Source organism: Podarcis tiliguerta (genome assembly GCF_965153285.1).
Source record: "Podarcis tiliguerta genome assembly, chromosome: 4".
Lineage (NCBI taxonomy): Eukaryota > Metazoa > Chordata > Lepidosauria > Squamata > Lacertidae > Podarcis > Podarcis tiliguerta.
In genome coordinates this window covers 80,548,092-80,569,202 of record NC_139537.1, presented here as the reverse complement: position 1 = coordinate 80,569,202, position 21,111 = coordinate 80,548,092, and the positions used below count along the sequence as shown (strand labels likewise).

The 21,111-nt window shown below is 44.0% G+C and overlaps 1 protein-coding gene across 5 annotated transcripts in view; it reads right to left on the bottom strand.

The window, feature by feature from the left end:
* The window catches only part of TMTC4 (transmembrane O-mannosyltransferase targeting cadherins 4), a 71,737-nt gene that overhangs the window by 23,893 nt on the left and 26,733 nt on the right, over positions 1-21,111 (bottom strand). For all 5 annotated transcript variants that reach the window (XM_083437786.1, XM_083437787.1, XM_083437785.1 and 2 more), the window contains 4 exons: positions 19,129-19,344; positions 9,915-10,030; positions 7,759-7,975; positions 5,443-5,530 (listed from right to left, as the gene is read on the bottom strand). In XM_083437786.1, coding sequence (XP_083293912.1) covers positions 5,443-5,530; positions 7,759-7,975; positions 9,915-10,030; positions 19,129-19,344 — 637 coding nt within the window. The remainder of the gene's footprint in view (positions 1-5,442; positions 5,531-7,758; positions 7,976-9,914; positions 10,031-19,128; positions 19,345-21,111) is intronic.

Genomic DNA, 21,111 nt, shown 5'->3' with positions numbered 1-21,111 from the left:
TCAAAGTAGTGGCCTAGGACAAAGCCACTTCCGAGCTCGGGAGGAGAGGGAGTTGCGGGTTAACCCCTCCCACACACGCGGGGGCTGGCCTTTTGCCCCCCCCCCCGAGATCCAGGGAATCCCCGGGCGTGCCTTCGACCTGGCCCGCCAATCGGCGGGCAGGGGAGGCGTGGCCTAGCCTACTTAAGGCCAGGCACGTCCGGGGACTGCCCTCTTTCCCCTTTCCAGCTGAGCGGTTTTGACCCTGGTTTTTGTCTGCCGGCCTTTTGTTTGTCGGCTTTTCTGCCCTCTGTTCCTTTTACTGGACCAGCTTTTGCAGCGTCTCTGCGTTGGTGTTTTGCTTCCAAGCTATATCGGAGTCGCTGGGACGTCCAGAAAGTCTCCCCTGATCGTCCTGCGGCTGGCTAAGTACTCGGGTGGGGGGGGGGTGGTTTTCTGTAATTTAATCAGGCAGTCCCCACTCTCTTCGCAGACGGGTATCTGCGGGGCTGTGGATCTTCCTAGACTAATTTTCCAGGCAGGGAGGTTTAAATCCGTCCCTGCGTTAAGCCGTGCATGCAGCTTTCCTGCTCACTACGCATCTGCTAGGACCTTGTCCAGGTGTGGGGAAGGTCCTCAAGAGGGGTGAGTTCGTCAGTGGGGAGGCTGCCTTTGTGATCAAGTAGCTCAGAGTATTATCACCCCCCCCCCAGCCCCTTTATTTCTCCAGCCTCTTTATTTCTCCTCTTTCGTGGTGGGAAGGCTGCATTTGTTGTTGTGTAACTTGGAACATTCCTCCCAAACAAGATTTGTGGTAAGGCTCAATACATGTATGAGAGTCAAAGTACTGGCCTAGGACAACTCAAGTTCCCATCCCCATTCAGCCATGAAACTCACTGGATGACCTTGGGCCAGTCACACTGTCCCAGCCTAACCTATTTCACAGGGATGTTGTGAGGATAAGATGGGGAAGGGGGTAGCTGTGTGTGTGTGTGTGCCACATTGACCTTCTTAGAGGAAAAGCGAGATATAAATGCAATCATAAAATGATAATAATAAATGCATGCCAATCCCTATACTACATATGGCAAAAGCAACATCTAGACCAGTTCACTATGGGAATCGTTTCAACTCATTCTAAACCTTTAGAAAGTGATGTGCAAAAAGTAAATGCATTTCATTTCTAAGATTCTTGGGCCAGCATCAATCTTCGCTCTGAATGGGAATACAGATCTATGCTAAAAAAGCACACTGATGTTCAAGGTTTGAAAATTCTATATATTTGTATATACATTTGTGTGTGTGTGTGTGTGTGCGCGCACACACATTTTTGCATGCACAATCTTCATTCTCATCCCTAAAATGGACATCATACGAACTTCTAAAAAAAAAAACCTTATAAAAAAAACCCCAGAATATAAAGTCCAACAGATCCAAATAGTCAATTTAACTTTTGATTCTCAGTCAATAGCACCGAAAATGTAAAGCAATGAACAAGTGCCAGCTATTACTCTGGTCGCACGCATGCCAAGTGTGCTAATCAGCTTAACGAAGCACACTCCCTACAACAATGCTGCTTTCTCCCACCACGATCTCCTTTCAGAGAATGGAACTCATTCCTGGTTGGCACCTGAACCGAGTTTAAACTGGTGCACCATATTGTGAGAAGGCACTCTGCCACCCTCACCAGATGGCCACAAGTGTAATCCGTGCCAAAGATTTGCGGAAAGCATTTGATTCCTGTTCCAGAAAGCTAAATGCCCACAAGTGTTTCTGTCATTTTATATAAGAGAATCTAGTTTACAGAAATAGATTAAATTCATACTGGGAGGCCATGCAACTTGTACATTCATTTTATGCTCCAATGAAGTCATTGTGGGACTGAGGTCTATTTGGGTCGAAGGCTTGGCTGAACATTTACATCTAAAGCCTGGGTTCTCCCTCTAGCAATTAATAGGCAGCTTTGATTCCAAAGGTTAATGTGTAAGAGCAGAGGCGGCTCTTGATTTGTACCACAGCACTACCCAGCATCTGACACAAATCATACGAATTGATGAAGCAGTGGCCATACATAAACAAAAATGGGACTTGACATAGAATGTTGCAGTGTATCCCTGGGAGAGGGAACTGAGAGCCACATTGCCTTATAGGAAAACATCTGGGGGCCACATGCCAGTGGTAGTTGAGAACAATGAGAGAGCAATGGATATGACTCTTGACTTTGTTACAGTAGGTTACATTCCAGCGATACAAAAGTTAAGAGGATTCTAGATATACACCTGCCAACCTAGCAGTTCGAAAGCATGTCATAGTGCAAGTAGATAAATAGGTACCGCTCTGGCGGGGAGGTAAACGGCGTTTCCGTGTGTTGCTCTGGTTCACCAGAAGCGGCTTAGTCATGCTGGCCACATGACCCGGAAGCTGTACGCCGGCTCCCTCGGCCAATAAAGCGAGATGAGCGCTGCAACCCCAGAGTCGGTGATGACTGGACCTAATGGTCAGGGGTCCCTTTACCTTTACCCAGATATACACCACACAAATATCTCCATCCTTTATTCGGGCAAGAAGCATTATCACAGTCCAATGACACATTCCATTTAGGCTAAAGCACACAGGGGAGTTGCCTGGAGCAGGGCTGGAGAGAGGTTTGGCCTGGGGAGAGGTCCATGGGCCTGAGATTCTCCTCACCTCACAAGTATTCACTGAGGAGAGGCATGTAGAAAGGAAAAGGCCTTTCCCTATGAGGCTGCATTGTGTTAGAGAGCTCAGGTTTGAGACTGTCTCCTAGTCTTCAACCAGGAAATTTTACAGAGCAGGTTTTTCCTTGCCCCCCTCCTTATTAAACATCCCCATATAGCACAGGGAGAATTATTTTTAAACCTTTCCTATAAGCTGTTTGGAGTTTGAGCAAGGCAGGGTCCTCTCGCCCCCTGACCTCCATTTCTCTTTTTCTCGTCTCAAGTGCCACCTGAACATGCCACATCTCAAATCCTCTCAACAACCGTCTAAATTCATAGATTGAAATGAGCCCCCTCGGGGTGTTTCCAGGTTCCATGTTGCTGAAGATGGCAGCAAGCAGTGGGCTACGTAAAAAGCGGGTAAGGTTAAAAAAAAAAGGAAAACGTAAATGACCCCTGGACGGTTAGGTCCAGTCAAAGGCGACTATGGGGTGCGGTGCTCATCTCGCTTCAGGCCGAGGGAGCTGGCGTTTGTCCAGACAGCTTTCCGGGTCATGACTAAACTGCTTCTGGCACAATGGAACACTGTGACGGAAGCCAGAGCACATGTAAACGCCATTTACCTTCCTGCCATAGCAATTCCTATTTAACTACTTGCACTGGTATGTTTTCGAATTGCTAGGTTGGCAGAAGCTGGGACAGAGCAATGGGAGCTCACCCCATCGCACAGACTCAAACCACTGACCTTCCGATCAGCAAGCCCAAGAGGCTCAGTGGTTAAGACCACAGCGCTACCCGCGTCCCCTGCTATGCCAGGTAACACCACCCTCAAATGTTGCACGCTCCAATCCAGCTCTTTCTGCTCCCCACCCCAAGATCCACACATACACAAAGTGTTCTAAGGAATTTGTAATGCTGAGGGAGCTAATCATATCTACAGGGGGCCTACAGTCTGCCCTATATCTGGCTGCCTTAGACTGTTTCTCCCGCCTCCATGATTTTAGGGGAGCTATGATTTGTCAGCAGCGTACACCCACCCCTTCTTTCAAAACAGGGAGAAGCAATGGTGGGAGGTCCTGTCTTTGGAATTCAATGTGAATCCAGAAGTTTTCTCTCTCCAGACAATGAGATGAGTTAGCATTTTCTTATCTCTCTGCCACTAACTGTAAAAACTCACGCAACCAGAAAACCCTACATGAGGCTTAAGTATTGTTGAGAAGAGTAGAGGTCATTAAAATACAGTATAGCAGAGGTATACATAAAATATATACCACAGATCAGACAAGCGCAAAGACAAATCCAAATGATGGCATATAAATATTTAAAGAATTAAGGAGGTTTCCCTTAAAAAGCAGAAGCTAGCCCAAGTGAGTTAATATTTAAAAACAATGTAACTGTATAATGAAGCAAAAGAATAATAACATTGATGAGTAAATTGGCAAAGTCATAATAAATCATTGTTCTGATTAAGGGTACAAATGTTAAGATGAAAAAAGCATGAAATAAGCACAAGGAAGGTTCTGCAAGGAAACTGAAGAAGATTTTATAGCTGCACTTCAATATGGTGTTTGGGTACCTGGATGTGAAACATTTTGTTTTAACAGTGCATCTGAAGAAGTGAGTGAAACAGAGGTAACAAAGGAGACACAGTAAGCCTGCAACTTAATGTGCATTTAACTTGTGCACATTCAGCTTTACACGCATGGCAAAAAATAAAAATAGGCTGGAAAGGGGGCAGGATGGGATCCTGGGGGAAAATGACTTTGTTTTGACTATATATGATTTTGGCTTTAGGCACGATGCCTGGAAGGCAATCAGTGCTTTTTTCTAAGAAAAAGGGTGCTGGTACTCACAATTAAGTTACATTAAGTGCCACACTTTTAACATTTTGGGGGGAGGTGACAGTACTGCGTAGCCTTGAGTGCCCCCAGAGAAAAAGCACGGATCATAATCCTGACACAATCCTCTTTCCATCCTGGTACCAGTCTATGAATTACTAGCCTCCATGTGGTTTTTCAGTCACCTGTGTATCATCTGGAAAGGTTTCTTCTCATTCCTAATTCTTCTAACCGAAAGCATCTCTTTTAGGCCTGCTTCATACATGCAGAAGTATTTTATGTGAAGTAGGACTTGCATAGAGAGCTATCCACACATGTATCTTACTTATAAGCCGACCAATTCATGAAGTATAAGGGTAACAGTGACCATTGATCATTATGGCTGCACACTTCCTCTAGGATCAGCAGCAACATGACTCTGATTATCAGCTGTTGGAAAACAAAAATAGGAGGCTTCCTTTGAGGCATCTGGTTCATCCCTGTAGGAAAGAGTCTGCTGGACTAAAAGGGTCTTTGATCTCATCTAGCAGGGCTCTTTTTAGGATGCTGGCCATCATGCACTTAGGCCATCAAAAATATTCATTAAAATTCTGTCCTGTGTTTCAACCCACACAGAGGTCCCTAAGGAGGCTGGCAACAAAATGCAATTAAAACACATGTGTATAGTCCACAAATTTCACATATATGTGCACTATACCATTTCCACCTCCAATTCCAATGATTCTTCCAGTTAAAGAAAAGGTCATGGGCAGATATACGTGCAAGCACTTAATTCATACACTGCTTCCTACACGCAACATTAGAGAGATGGGGGACTGGTGACACAAACTGGGAGCACTTTGATCTCTCAGCACCATATATTAATTAGGTACTAATTTTCGTTGTTTTGGTGGTGCTCTAACAGACTGATCTGCTCAGAAACCGATGGTGTGTGTTCAAGTACTTACTTTCTCTAAACGCCTTGCAGTAGCCAAGGAAAGACAATAAAAAGAACAGGGCGCACAGCAGGTCTGCTCTGCCAACAATCCCAGCGATCTTGAAAAAGAAAAGAAAAGGGATTTAATTACCAAAATAGAAGTTTCCCCTCAAGTGAAGTAGTGTGGAAGGCTAATTGCTTTTTTAAAAAACCGTTGCATCAGCGCCACCAGGGATTTGTGAACAGTGGCCACAATACAGCCCAAGTGAAGCATGCTGAAGTCCCCTTGATCTCAATATGAGAGAATTAACCAAAGGCTTCATCAGCTCTTGTTGGAATCAATGAGCCTTTAAGAGCAGTTAACTTTAGCTGGGTTGAACCCATTCTCATTAAGTGGTAGCCCTTTCCCATGCTGGAAGTCAACATAGAGAGTTCCTGCAAGTATAAAGAGCCCTTGGATAAGACGTTTACACACTACCAAAATTCTAGATATGTGAGTTTGAATGGGGGTATGTAAGATAGGAGATGGCACTTACGGAACCACCCCTACTCTGGCAGGATAATACCAGGGAGGTCAAAACAATCCCTCTCATCCTTGTTCAAATATGTTCAAACCCGACTTCATCAATCAATGGCACAAGTCCCTTCTCAAGGCTAATGTTTTCATGCTAGTCCCTGCAGATACTGCTGGTGAACAAAGAAGTCAACTGTGCTGGCTGACTGTGCTCAGTCAAAACAAGAGTCTACAAAACTCTCCTTTCAACAGTCACCTTTGGATAAAAGGATAGCTATCATCCTTTCATCTCCAGGGAGCAGGTAGAACGAAGTGGGCTCAAAGAAGAAGTGGATTCTGCTTTGGGCTGGACGGCATTCCCTCTCTGAGCCCAAATCCTCTCTACACTGCCATTGGACACCTGAGCCTTCTCCTACGTGACCTTTGAGGACCACTAAGATCCATATCCCAACACTCACCATAGGGACAAAGAGAGGCTTGACAAAGGGGGTGGGGCAGGAAACAGTGGCTGTAGACAAGGATGGAGGGGAATGTGCAAAATACTGGAAAGAAGGGGGTCTTGTGGAATTTTTTGTGCCCTCCAAAGCAACAGCTTTTGCAAGAGAAATAAAACCTCACAAAAATGGTTTCCTCAGCTTCAACCCATTGTTTAGTGAATGGGTATTTTGGAGCGATATCGCCTTAGCCCAAGCCAAATATATCACCTATGGAACCAAACCCAAGACTCACTGAGAAGTGAAAACACTATGAAGAACAAGTGTTTCTACAACCATTTTATATATGAAAAGTCTTAAGATTCCTTGCATTTATATCCACCAGCACAAAAGAAACTAGTCTACTCCACTGGAAACAGATTCTAATAATAATTTGTCAAAATATGTCATTTATGTGGAAAATCAATACAGTTGCTATTTCAAAAACATCTGGCTTCTCATCATCTCCAGATTTTGCATGTTTTTACATTCTGATATTATTGTACCACGATAGCTGCCATTAAATGCATCAGATGTTAAAAAAAACCACCCCAACCTATCAGCTTCTGCAAAATTAAGAATTCTCAACAGAAATTCACTGTCATTTAGCAAAGACCTACAATGTGAAAAGTGCATGAACTTATGAAGTAGCAGCAAAGTTAACTATTAAAAGAGCAGGTATCCAGTGAGTAGTCTGAACACCAGATTCGAAAATCCAGGGGGTGTCAATGTGATGCAATTGAGACGTTGCTGGACTCCAATTCATTTTCACTCCAGCCAACATGACCAATGGTCATAGATGTAGGGGTCCAGCAAAATCTGGAGGACATCACATTGGCAATCCCTGCTATAACCTTACTGAAGCTAAGCAGGTGCTTAAATGGGGGGAGATGGGAGACTATTGGGAACTCCATGTAAGAGCAGGAGATATATAAATCTAAATCTAAAGAACAAAACAAAAAACCAGACCCACAAGAGAGTTGCCAGATTGAACTATCTCCCCTCTCATACTCCCACGTGCTGTTATGAAGGTTCTCCCAGCTCTCTGGAGCAGATCTAGGGAGGGTGCACAGGGACATGGGGGGGGGGGGGGAAGAGTTCCACTGCACTAGCAGAAATCCTAGCACTGGCTTCTCCTGGCACAAGTTAGGATTAGTCATGTGCAAAAAACAACAACCCCAAAAGAACAAAAAAGCACAGTTGCATCAATACAAAGCACATGCAAATGTACACAATTTGTACACCCACCCCACACCTATGGGTTGCATAATACATGTATTTGAAAAGATAAGGAAGATTAAATATTGTTAATGGACTCTGGGTTTTTGAGCTTTTAATACTCAAATCGTGAAGTACTTACACATTCAGTGTGCACTGGATGTACAGCAAACAGCAAAGCCGCGAGCAGGGATGATTTGGGGACAAAGTTTAGCCGTCTTCCTTTACTGGTGTACTGCAGCCCACCCAATAATATTGAGAAGACATCAACAATTAAGACAGAGATAGCACAATGGAGTATTATATTGACGACATGAAAGCCCAATGGGTAGAAGCCTCCAGCTAAAAGGTAATTAATCCTACACAAGGGGGGGAAAACATTGGTGTTAGAAATTACAACAAATGAATGGATTAAAATGCACAAATACTTTTAAAAAAATAAATTCTGAATAAATCTGGATGTATTCATCAAGACAGCAGTGTCAAACTACTTACTATCGATGCACAGTGGAAACAAATTATGAAGAGAGCAGGAGCAGCTCTTACATTGGGGTGGAGCCACAAGGCAATGGAGTCATCGTTGCTTACCGGGAGAGAGGGGGAAGGCAAAAGTTGGCACACCAGTGAGAGCACTGGATTGGTTCTGCTGGTGCACCTGCATTCTGCTGACTTTCCTGTTGCCTTGCCCACCTCTCCCGGTAAGCGGCAGTGAAGCACCTGCTGGGAAGCCATCATTTGGCTCTGCTTCTGGAAGAGGGGCACACACAGGTAGGCACCTTAACACTGGGCCCAGCGACAAGAACATGTTGCTGAAGAGGATAGGAAGCCAACTCCCTTCCCCTCCTAAATGTGCTCTTCTCCATTCAGTCATTCCTTTTCAGTTAATTCTTCAACTCCTCCTTTTTTTTATGCACTCATTTTCCCCTTCTCTGCAATATCTCAAAAGGAGCGCTGGTTTTGAGCCAGAGCTTTCAAGGTCACAGGGTGGTATTCAACCATGTTTTACTCCAGAGCAGACCCACTGAAATTAATGAGGAAGTTAGGTATGTTAATTTCAATAGGTCTACTGCCAAGTAAAACTTAGCTGAATACCACCTGCAGTTCCAGAACTTCTTCCAGCGCTAGAGCAATGTGTGAATAGTAGGAAGATGTCTTTGCTATAAGGAAGCTTTCAATGTTCCCAGCAATTAAGTACTCCTTGATAAGAAGAATGTGGGCGAGAGGAGGAAAAGATTGAATGCACTAGTGCAAACAGGGACTCGCCTTTCAATGGCACACAGATTTTCCTGGCTAAGGTGCCCCTTAGAAAATACATTTATAAATCCAGTTTTCCACTCTTCCCCATCAGCAACTCCAGATGCTCAGTGCTGTGTTTCATATGCAAGATTGAGCCAGAGAGGGATAAACTAAGGTGTCTGCGTGATGCTTTTTTATTTTTGTAGGAGGCGGGGAAGAGAAGGAGAATTGGATACACCTTTGCAACACACCTGCTCCCTGTCAAGAGACACATGCTTTGGGGTTGTTCTGTGCTGGTCTTCCATCTGTTGACACAGGAGACTGGAATAATAGATGGGCCTGTGCAAAAAGTGTATGCCGTTCTGCCGGCCACGATCCCTGCTTTTTCTCTCCCCACCTCCAGGGCATTCTGCCATTCGTTCATAAAGAACGTTATACGCTAAAGGAAAGAAGAGTAGAAAACGTGTGCCAAAGCAGTAAGGGTGTTGTGCTTGAAAACCACTCACTTGAGTTTCCTTCTTCAGCACAACATATCATTTATTATATTACGTTTGATGGCAAGTACCTTTCCTCAATCCCCCGCTCTCATCATACGATTTCACTTAAGTGGTTATATATTTTCAGAGGACCTACAAAGTTGTGTCAATTAAAAAAAATCCTTCATTAAAAATATTGGAAAATATGCATGGTGACGTGTGGGTGTGTCAAGATGGGTGACGTTTGGTTGTTAAGAACTAGCTTGATGAACCTCCATGGTCCTCTGTAACCAAGAAGTGACCTTTGACGTCTATGTGATACTCCTCCTGTCCCTACCAGGAAGAAGAAGCATGGCAGGATATTTTCTTTGCGAGAGATTTTGGACTGCTACGCATGTTGTGATCCTAAACAGGTATAAGAGTTTGGTTACAGGAAGCTGGCTTCATGGGTAGAGTAGCAGCACATAAGAGCACAAATGAAACTTCCCTCCATGTTAAAGGTAGCATCTCAGTAAATTCTACTTCCATTTAATGACCGCCCCCTGCCCCATTTAAATGTCTTAAGTGGAGCCCGAAAGCATCTCACCTGAAAGTTAATACAGTAAGCGGTCGATAGGATTTATGGCTGGTATTGCTACTGAGTTTGCTCCCCCAAAAGTCATGATGCCACAGTTCACCAAGTGGGGTTTCTGCCCTGAGGTCCTGAAACAACACAAGATTATAACATTGTCAAAATCTTAATCTTTAACAGAGGTAAATCAAGAACAGTTCTGCATTGAGTATACCCAGAGATTTGTCTACTACATTGGCATGCCACATTTCCCCTCAAGGAACTCAAAGCAACTTACAAGGTTCCCCGCCTACCCATTCATTTTGCCCTCAAACCAACCCAATGAGGTAGGTAACCTGGATTTCCTAGAACCACTCTATCATGCCAGAGATATTATTTTTAAAGAAATTATTGTCCTTTTGAAGAATGTTAACAGTTTAAAGCAGCGTTTCCCAAACTTTGGTCTTCCCACTGTTTTTGGACTACAACTCCCATCATCCCTAGCTAGCAAGGCCAGCGGTCAGAGATGATGGGAAATGTAGTCCGAAAAACTGGAGACCAAAGTTTGGGAAACACTGTTCTAAAGCATAGAGATAAAATGGAAATCATTTCATTTTGTCGTTCTAACCATCATTCTGACTAGTAAGCCACAGTAGCATTTAAGTTCTTATTCTCCATGCTTACCATGGAGAAAATGGGTGGGAGGAGTTATTTATTTAAAATTTTTTATAGCACACCATTTCCATCTCAAAAAAGTGGCCAATGTTTTGTATTATGTTTATTATAACCCAGCCAACCTATTAAACGGAATTCATAACATTAAGCCAACTTTAATGAGCGGATAGCTGTCTTGAGCATTACAATACATCATATACTGGAAGTTAGCCTACAGTTCTTGATTCGGTGCCATTTTTACTTTGTGCTCTGTCTTGAATATCAGGGCCGTGTGCTGCACAACTCCATATCCTCCATTCTCGTCACCAGCAAACCATGACAGAAAGCACAATGCAAACACTACAGATGGCAAGTAGTGATCAACTGCTATTTGAATACCCTGCTGAGATACTTTCTTAATTTTCACACAACACTACTAAACTATCATTCTTCATTTTATTTCTGACATATCAAAACTTATAGGTCAGCCCTATTGTGGCACACTCATGAATAAGAAGAATTGATGGGGCACAAGGGAAAAAATCATTATGCACCATCATGATGGAAGGGAGGGCATTTGTTGCCAAGACTGAGGATGAAAATTAGAAACGGAGATGGCTGTTGAGAATGTGCACAATGTTTTCAGGAGTGCATCTGTGCATGGCTCTTTCTGAGTTCAGATGTGCTAACTCTGCAGATCACAACCCCCCAGCCCACATGCTTGGGGATCTTCCACCTGCACTGATATCCTGGCCATCTGTAGACCAGATGCAGACAAGAGCCAGTGCTGTGTGCTGACTATGGTGTCAGGCATATAGATCTCAGTATCCCAGATATTGTTTTGGATATGAATTTCATTGGGTGGCCTTGGGTAAATGCACCCAGTCACGGCAGCAACATAGTGGCCACTGAAAAACTGCTCCCATGGTACACATTATACAGAGCCAGTGTGATCACTTTGTTTTTTTCCATGCTAGAATGGCCCCTGTAGACACTGGTGGGAGAAGCAATACAGGCAACTCCGGGCGATCCAAGATTTCATCCACTACTGTGGTCATGTGAAATCACACTGCAAGAACAGCAATGCTTGCAGTTCCCTCTGCAGTAACATAAAAACTAGATTTCTATTGAACCTTCACTCACAGGCTTGTGAGAATACAATGTCACTCTGTGCTGCTTGGAAGAAGAGTTATAGGGCTAACAATAAATCGACATTGGGATTTGCTTGGGCTGCCTGAAATTCCACCACCACACTGGGAGACTGCAGCTGCTCTGTGCATGAGGAAGGAGGCATCATGAACTGGGCAGATGGAAGCACCTGAAACTGCATCACAATTTCAGCTAAGATGCTTTCAGGGTTGGTGGAGCTGGAAAGGTCAGCTGGGAGACAGAGTCCTGCCACAACTTCCAAATTCTGCATTCACTCCAGCAGGCGACAGCCTCCATGCATTGCTCCCACCTGCAGGACTTGGGAAATGAGAGCAAAGTCCGAGCCTTGGCTCAGGCACCATCAGAACTGCCCCTTGCTGAAGCAAAGAAGCCCAGCACAGGATTTTGCAATTAGCAACAAAATATTTTGCTAGCAGCCTTTGAGTTTCCCCACAAGTCAACAGCTCACAGCTCATTCTAGGGAAAGAATGAGATCCTGCCTGTCATCTACCACACAGCCCGTGCTTGACTAGTCAGTAGCTAGGTAAAGGTAAAGGGACCCCTGACCATTAGGTCCAATCGTGGCCAACTCTGGGGTTGCGGCGTCCATCTCGCTTTATTGGCCGAAGGAGCTGGCGTACAGCTTCCGGGTCATGTGGCCAGCATGACTAAGCCGCTTCTGGTGAACCAGAGCAGCGCACGGAAACGCCGTTTACCTTCCCGTCGGAGCAGTACCTATTTATCTACTTGCACTTTGACGTGCTTTCGAACTGCTAGGTGGGCAGGAGCAGGGACCGAGCAAGTCAGTAGCTACCATGGGGTAATTAGGTATCCATCATTTGTTGTGCCCGAGAGTCACCCTCACAGTAGGAAGTGTACACACAAAAATTCCCCACCACAAATCCATTGCAAATCTTATACCTTAGATCAGAGGTGGGGAACCTATGGCCCTCCAGATGTTGTTGAGCTACAGTTCACATCATCCTTGGCCAGTGGCCATGCTGCCTAGGGCTGATGGGAATTGGAGTCCAACCACATCCATCTGGAAGGTCACAAGTTCCCCATCCCTGACTTAAATATTACAAAGAAAAACAGTGAAATAAATTTATTGGGGGCCACACTTCCTATATTTCACAAAGCCTGGGACTGAGTAGTTATACAGCTTGATCCTATGCATATTTGCTCAAAAGAATGTCCCACTCTGTTCAACAGGGTTTCTTGAGAGGTAAATGTACACAGCATTGTAGATTTAAGGGCTCTTTCTTCCCACCAAATTCCTCTGCAAGAGTAGGAGTAAATCAATATATTTGTTCTCCCTAATAGAAATTTTAGCCATGATGGAAAACTGCAGGCAGCCTCATTACATTCACAAAACAGAATGCAAATAATAAAAAAATTTCATACACGGTGCCTCAAGTATTATAACAGAGAAATAATTTGCACAGCTTAGATCCACAGCCTTAAATAAAAAACTTCAGCAAATAAAAAATAAAGCAAAGCAAACAGAAGGTTCAAAAACACTTGGAAATTAAATTCTAGCCTCTTGGCAGCTAGCAGTGCATCTTTTATTTGTTTGAATAACTCAGCAATTCTATGATTCCATGAAATGGAGGAAGGATTTGCCCTGGACAAATGAACCAATGACCACCTAGGCTAATAACACTCCACTGAGCTGAACAGATGTCAATGGAGCCAAGTCAGCAAATGAGTCCCCAAATCAGCCTATTTGAATCCACCCTCTTTACATAGTACCTAAATAAGAGCCAACTCTCCCGATGTCCTGTATTACCTTAAAAGACTGACAACATTCATTGTAGCATAAGCGTTCATGGGCTGGAGCCCACTCCTGACAGCACAATACTATGTGTGTTTATTCCAAAGTAAGTCCCACTGTATACAATGAGGCTTACACCCTAGTGGCGTAAGCCTGAGGGGACAAATCCTGCTCTGGTGGTAGGAGGAGGCCCCAGGGCAGAACATCTCAGAAACAGGCATTCTAGAGCAGCAGGAGGGTGGGTGCAGGAGAGGGCCATGAAAATGGGGTGTACTTCTCTGCAGCCTGTGCATGAGCCACAACAGCTGTACTGGGAGGCTGGGAGAGATGCTTTGCCGCTTAGCCCAAGCACTAACTGAACGAAGAGAAGGTAGGAAAGCAGGGCTTTAAAAGTAGAACACTTTGCAGCACACGTGACAGCCCAGACCATTTTTCACCCTCACAAGCCAACCCCACGACATGGAACTATATGGAGCTTGCTTGTTTGGCACAAGACAAAAGTGGGTGGGAGGCTGTGGGAAAGCTGTCTAGGGCTTGTCTATGTCTCTTAGTTGCTGTGTCTGAAATACATTTGCTGAATCCTTCTTCTTATTGTTGCAGTGGAGTTGGATTTTACATTGGGGGGACGGGGACCCAAGAAAACAAGCCCAGCCACCATTCGTGGACTGTAGCTGCCACTGTACTTGCTTCTGGGTGGGTATGCCCCAGATCAGATTGTTAGAAGCCTTTGCAGTGATGTAGTAAATTGGCATATGGTCCACTGTGAACCACTGAGATGACAGCTTCATCACCTCCTCATTCAATCTGGGCTGACAATTTTTTATATAATCGCAACAGTTGGAACATATGCCCTGGGAACAGTTGTGTGAATCAGCCCTAACTAAAAGCAAACAAGTCACAACGGCCTTCGCAGGAGGCTAGGAATATGAGGGAAGCTTCTTTTGAAAAATAGACTTTTATTATAGGGCTGTAGTAAGGAAAGGGGGAGGCGGGGAGAAAATATTGATTCTGCTTCCCTCTCAACTCTAAGCAGCATACATTGATTTGAAAAAGTCAGGTGCATTCTCCTCTGGCAGCTCTGAAAACATTTGATTTTAAATAGCTTTGCTTCGCTGGGTGTAACATTTTATGCAAGAACCATTGTTCTAATGAATGCTTGTAACGGAGATGCATTCTGCCTCAGATGCTTTACTTGTTCAAATGTTTACCTTCCTAAACACACAGAAGGCAGATCGCTGCAGTACACAGGTTTTCTTTCATTTCTTTTTTCTTTTTGCAAAGCACAGAGCTGCTTACAATGGCAAGGAAGCATCTGGAGAAGATTCTTGAACACCAGTAAAATCCAATAACAGACTGCTCCATGCCAGGGTAGGCATGGGGCCAACTGGAAGAGGATCTTTCATTGGAACCATAAAGGGGAGAAAAGAGCACAGGAAGTTCACAAAAGGATCACAGTGTGGTATCCAATGCTGGCTTAGCCGTAATCGATAGATCTACAAAATGGTTTTAGCTGTTTGAGCTCCCAGCAAAAGCGAATCAAATATGCTACGATGTTGAATAAAGTGAACATTTGTTCTACCTCAGCTCCTTCCCTTGCAAGCTGGCAGCCAACCAATCCTACATTTTCCGCAAAAGAAGTTGCTCTAATATGGGTGAGAGAAATGCTGTTTAGTTTAAAGAGGAATGTGAAGACCCAGAGTCTTCTTCTGTGTAAAAGGTAAAGGTAAAGGGACCCCTGACCATTAGGTCCAGTCATGACCGACTCTGGGGTTGCAGCGCTCATCTCGCTTTATTGGCTGAGGGAGCCGGCATACAGCTTCCGGGTCATGTGGCCCGCATGACTAAGCCGCTTCTGGTGAACCAGAGCAGCGCACGGAAACGCTGTTTACCTTCCCGCCGGAGCGGTACCTATTTATCTACTTGCACTTTGACGTGCTTTTGAACTGCTAGGTTGGCAGGAGCAGGGACCGAGGAACAGGAGCTCACCCCATCGAGGGGATTCGAACTGCCGACCTTCCGATCGGCAAGTCCTAGGCTCTGTGGTTTAACCCACAGCGCCACCCGTGTCCCTCCTTCTTCCGTGTAGAGCCATTTAAATTAGTCATGTCCATTAATTTCTACGGATGTGCTCTGAGAAAGACTAGCATTCGCTAAAGCCCATCTCTCTATATATGATAAAAATGTAAGAATGTCATCATGCAGCCCCCACTGCAGAACTTCCACTGCCACATCACAATCCTGGGTTTGCATGATAGCTGCATGCAACCTTCAGGTTTAGAGGCCACTTGTACAGGTTGCTAAGGAGCAAAAACATGTTGCCTTCATGTTCTGCTTATAGTCTTCCCAGAAACAGGATGATGGGACAGAACCTTAGTCTGATCCAGCAGGGCTTTTCTTATGTCCCTTATAATAGTTTAGCTTTCAATTTATTAACCACCAAGGTGTTTTGGAGGTGGTAGTAGTTAAGCAAAAAATATTATGAAATACTAAAATGAGTAACCTGTGCTGCTATGGAATGTTATTCAAATGGACTACATTTAACAGTGAGGAAGGGTTGTGGCTCAGTGTTAGAGCATAAACTTTGCTTTCAAAAGGTTCTAGGCTCAATCCTGCACAACTCCAAACTGCTTTGTACCAGGTCAGCTGGTCTGACCTGGTACAAAGCAGATTTCTGTCATCTTTCCTTTTGAAAAGGCAATGATTGCTTGTTCTTCCCCCCCTCAAAAGCATTCTGGGTAATTAGAAGTGCATTAAGAAGATTGTTAGCTGATTTTCCCTCTCAGTCCCACCCCCAGCTTCGAGAATATAATTGAGTTCCTCAGGTAACTGCTAAAAGAAGATTAAGTGAAGTGTCTGAGATCACAGTGCATGTCAACTTCAAGACAGCTCTATATCCAAATTGCTCATTTACCAATGCATGTACATGAAGCAGGATGTCTAGCCAATAAGGTACATCTGTGAAATATCTTTCTGGTGAGCTCTGAAACTCTACAAGCAGAGACTCAAACCTCTACAAATTTGTTGGGTTCAACTCCAGCTCACTTTTTCTTTCCTTTTCCTTCTTTAGATAAGAATGTGATGAACAAAATTATTCCTCTCATTTCAAAGAGTTTTCTCTTTGTTCAGAAAGTTTGGTTTCTCTTTTTTGTTAAAAAGCCCCCCCTGTAGTTAACCCATTAATTAATGAGTTAAATTAACTGAATAAAAATGTTTTGATCAACTAAAGAGGTGACCCAGCACTGGTTTATTTATTCATTTAAGGAGATTATTTTAATAGTTAGAATGTGGAAAAATCTGTGTGTAGCTGTGGCATATTTGAAAAGGCATCCCACTTCACCCTCACACAGAAGGGAATGCCTATATACATAAGCTGAGAACTAACAGCCTGGATTGCACATCACATTAAACCACAGATTAAAATAAACTATTGTTTAAAGTGATCAAGCAGAATGCTGGTGGATGATGCTCCAAAGTTCCCGCAGCGCTTTTCCTCCTCGCCCTCCTGCTGCTGTTGCATTGTGGATGAAGCAAGTCAGAGTCTGGTTTGTCATGCTGTTGAAACCCAAGTGTGCGGTTTGTTTCCCCCAAACAAACCACAAGCAGGGACCAAGGTTTGCTCTTGCCTTACCACCTGTCACTTGTTTTTGGGGAAAGAAACCGCGCCAGCTCAGATTCATACAACATGACAAGCCAGACTCTGGCTTGTATTGTCTGTGGCTCAACAGCAGAAAGGACTCAGGCAAGAGTGCCATGAGAACTTCTGAACAGTGTGAAGCAACACGCTCCTCCTTCCTATTAAAATCTAGTTTGTTTTATAACACAGTTTAATGTGATGTGCAAACCGGGCTAATATATGCTGTTTTTCTTCAGAAGTATTGTTTTATTCATATGCCTTCTGTTCCAATTGTAGCAATTCATTAATCAAGTGACTGGTTAAAATCCACATGATTAGTTAAATGTGACTAAGAGGTCTTTAGTGCAGTGACTGCCTTATAGAAGACCACTGCTCACAGAATGTCCTTTCCTTGCAAATATAAGGTGGAGAACAGCAATTAATCTTTTCCCCCCTTCTTTACTAAATTATAGCTAATCAATTAAAGCTTTAAAACAGTGTACAACTTCCTAGGTCCACAAGTCTTAGAAACACACAAAGAGTTGTATTAATTTACCTCACTATGGGTTTTGTAGGAAATACACAAACACACAATTGTCACACTTAAAAAGGTAAAGGGGCCCCTGACCATTAGGTCCAGTCGTGACCGACTCTGGGGTTGCGGCGCTCATCTTGCTTTATTGGCCAAGGGAGCCGGAGTACAGCTTCCGGGTCATGTGGCCAGCATGACTAAGCCGCTTCTGACAAACCAGAGCAGTGCACGGAAACGCCGTTTACCTTCCCACCAGAGCGATACCTATTTATCTACTTGCACTTTGACGTGCTTTCAAACTGCTAGGTGGGCAGGAGCAGGGACCAAACAACGGGAGCTCACACTGTCGCAGGGATTCGAACCGCTGACCTTCTGATCGGCAAGCCCTAGGCTCTGTGGTTTAACCCACAGCGCCACCCGCGTCCCACTTACCTGGGTGTTAAGTCTCGTTTAACTCAATGGGCCTTATTTCTGAGTAGACATGCACAGGGTAAAGCTTTAACATGGCTTGCGGACACATGGCAGTCTGATGTGGATTTGATGCATCCCATATGTGCATGATTTATATATCGTTCATGCGATGTTGTCCTCATCCAATTAAATTTGAATTTCCCCACTCTGCAGATAATGCAGATGTACTGAAGTGCAATGTGTGGGTGAGGTTTTTTCACATGCATGGTGAAGTTTTTCTGGGCGCATCTATCCTATTGCCATTGGGGGAACGTATCTCAGTGGGTTGCTGGTGGGTCGAGGTGACACAGATGGGATTTTTTTGGTTTTGAACTTGCTGTTTTGTGCAAGTCTGATAATTCAAGTGTTTTTTTTAAAAAAGGATAACATGTGCACAAATAAACAAATACCTGTGCACATGCCCAAAATGGACCTCAGATTTTTGGGACATGGGGAAGGCTGGGAAGTGCAAATTGAACAAAAGGCACAAACAACACCCAGGGCTAACGCTTCCCATTAAGCTCCAACCACCTGTGTGTATGGGAAACTCTGAGATACTGTTCAATTGAAAATGCTCGCGTGCAAAATCTACAAAAGTGGATGGGGAGGAAAAATCAGATCTGTGTGACCTATGTGTCCCTCAACACTCTGCTGTGTACACAGTCACAATATATATTATTTGGTCCACAGAGATTACTATTCCACAAAGAGTTTTACTAACCTACCTCCCCATGTGTTTTGTGGCCAAAACAACAACAAACTTTCCTGTAATCCCTAGAAGTTAGGGCTGCCAAGCATTTTTTTAAAAGCTGATTAACTAAATCAGTTTTAATTGACCACACCTGCATAAATCACAAGAAAAAGCATACTTCTTGGCTTTTTTGGACTGTGCATGTATACATATCACAGCAGGGGAGACAGCTTTTTGAGGCTGGTGCTTGCCACCAGCAGGTAGCAACCCTAGTAAAACTTTCCCTACCTCTTTGCTGCAGGAGATTCTTACTCAAGACAGATTGTTAGGCGAATGGCTATTTACAAGCCCTGATCTTGTAAGGCCCACAACTGGTAAAACACCAACCTTATTATTGATTATAGCTTCGGAGTCATCAAAGACAAAGTCCCCATTGTAGCTGTTTGCAAAGCAGATGAAGGAAAGCAGTCCCACAACACTTTTGGCCCAGTGTGCTGGAAGGGGCAGTAGTGGTATGTCATGGTCCAGGTTACTGTCTGCCTGTGCCATTCTGTACGATACTTGTCCAAAATTTGGAGTGCCAACATTATGCTGGTTGCAAATCTGAAAGAAATAGGATGCATATATTTATAAACAGCTAGCTCAGCCTTTTTACAAATAAAACCCACACCGTTTGTAGCCTGCCTACACCTAGGGGTGGGTGTTATTTATGGTGAACTAGTAGCCAGGGGAGGTGCGGGAGGAGAAGAAGCGAACTTTCTTTCACCATTCAAAGCAGCCATTCCTAAGCTGGTGCCCTACAGATGTTTGGAACTACAACTTTCAGCCAGGATTGTCAATGCTCAGGGTTAATGGGAACAGGGACTCTCAAGCCCCAACCCCAGGAGGAACCAGGTTGGGTAAAGCTGACCCCAAGGCTTCCCTGCTGGCTACGGATGTGTGGTTTTTATATCATTGCTTGGCAGGACCATGCCGTTAAATGCATTCTGTGGTTATGTTACCACTTGGCAAATGACTGCTCATATCCACTCAGGTTATGGAATATCTGGATCCAAAAGGCATGCTGGAAATTAGTCTATTTATTCTAGAGTGGATTTGGAGTGGATTTGGAAGTATGGGTCTACCCACCCCTAATTAAGACGACGAGCAAAGCAAAACTAAATATGTTCAAAGCACTTGCACATGGTTCTCAGGCAGCATCTTCCAGAAACTGTTACCCACAAGATACCTGTGCATATCATGTCCAGTCTCCTGCAATGTCAAGTTCATTGAGAAATGGGTGTGCCAAAGCCGTTGAGAGTGGGGAAGCCCACAGTGCAAGAAGCTATTGTTACGTTAGGATTTCTACATCTTACAGTTATAACAGATAACAAGCAGAAAATCACTTGGACTTGTGCTTTCTCAACACGGGACAAGTGGAAGACAGGAAGAGCCTTTAGCCTGACTGCAGAATATTTTCTAAGGTTCACCTTCCTTCCTGTATCTCCATTACCCTCTGGCCTAGCATCTCCAAAACCAACAAGTTTAACCAGATCTATCCCCCCCCCCAACTTTGAAATTTTAGGGAGCAGAATTTAGACCCTCTATCCTCACCTCCCTGTTTATCATACTACATAAGTGGTTTGTTTTCATCTTCTTTTTTATCTTTGAAGTCATTATGCGCCATAATGTGGTGTTGTTTTTCATATTTTGTTTTCCAGCATGGATTTTTTTTTTTATGTTGCTCACTACTGGACTTGCAAAAGATGCCCACTAAAAACAAAGTGCTTGCTGGAAAGACCAACTGGACCTACTTGTTGTGCGCAGCTATTAATGCAGTCCAGAACTGAGCCCTTGTTACTATAGCAATGTCCCCTACAGAAGTACCTATAAAAAATACATGAAGTGGCATACAATAGCTAACAGCAACCTTCCTCCCAGTATGCTAATATTCCAATTCCCTGGGCTTTTAAACCAACCTATTGGCCCCAAAAATAAATAGCTAGATGTGTTGTGGGAAAGGGGAGGCTGTTAAAACAGAATTGTAGTTCTTTTAAAGGAAGAAAGAAAGCAGTTTCCAACATTGCTATAATGGACCTGGTTGCAGAAGTTGTTTTTGTGTCCCGTCCCCAGCACCACTGGCACTAAATGAGTATAATCTCTTCTGAAAACAAGGGCGAGAAACCTATTTATACATAAGTATATACTGCATCTTGCCCTCTTTCCTTGCTGAGTTCTGAAGGTCTCCAGAGTGGAACACACACACCATCAGTGTGGTAAATTTGTTGGAACAAATTATGACACTGTGCCCAACACAGGTGTGCAATCCTATGGCTGCTGTTTCCTCAGAAGCAAGTCCTACCAAATTCTATGTGACTTATTCCCAAGTAA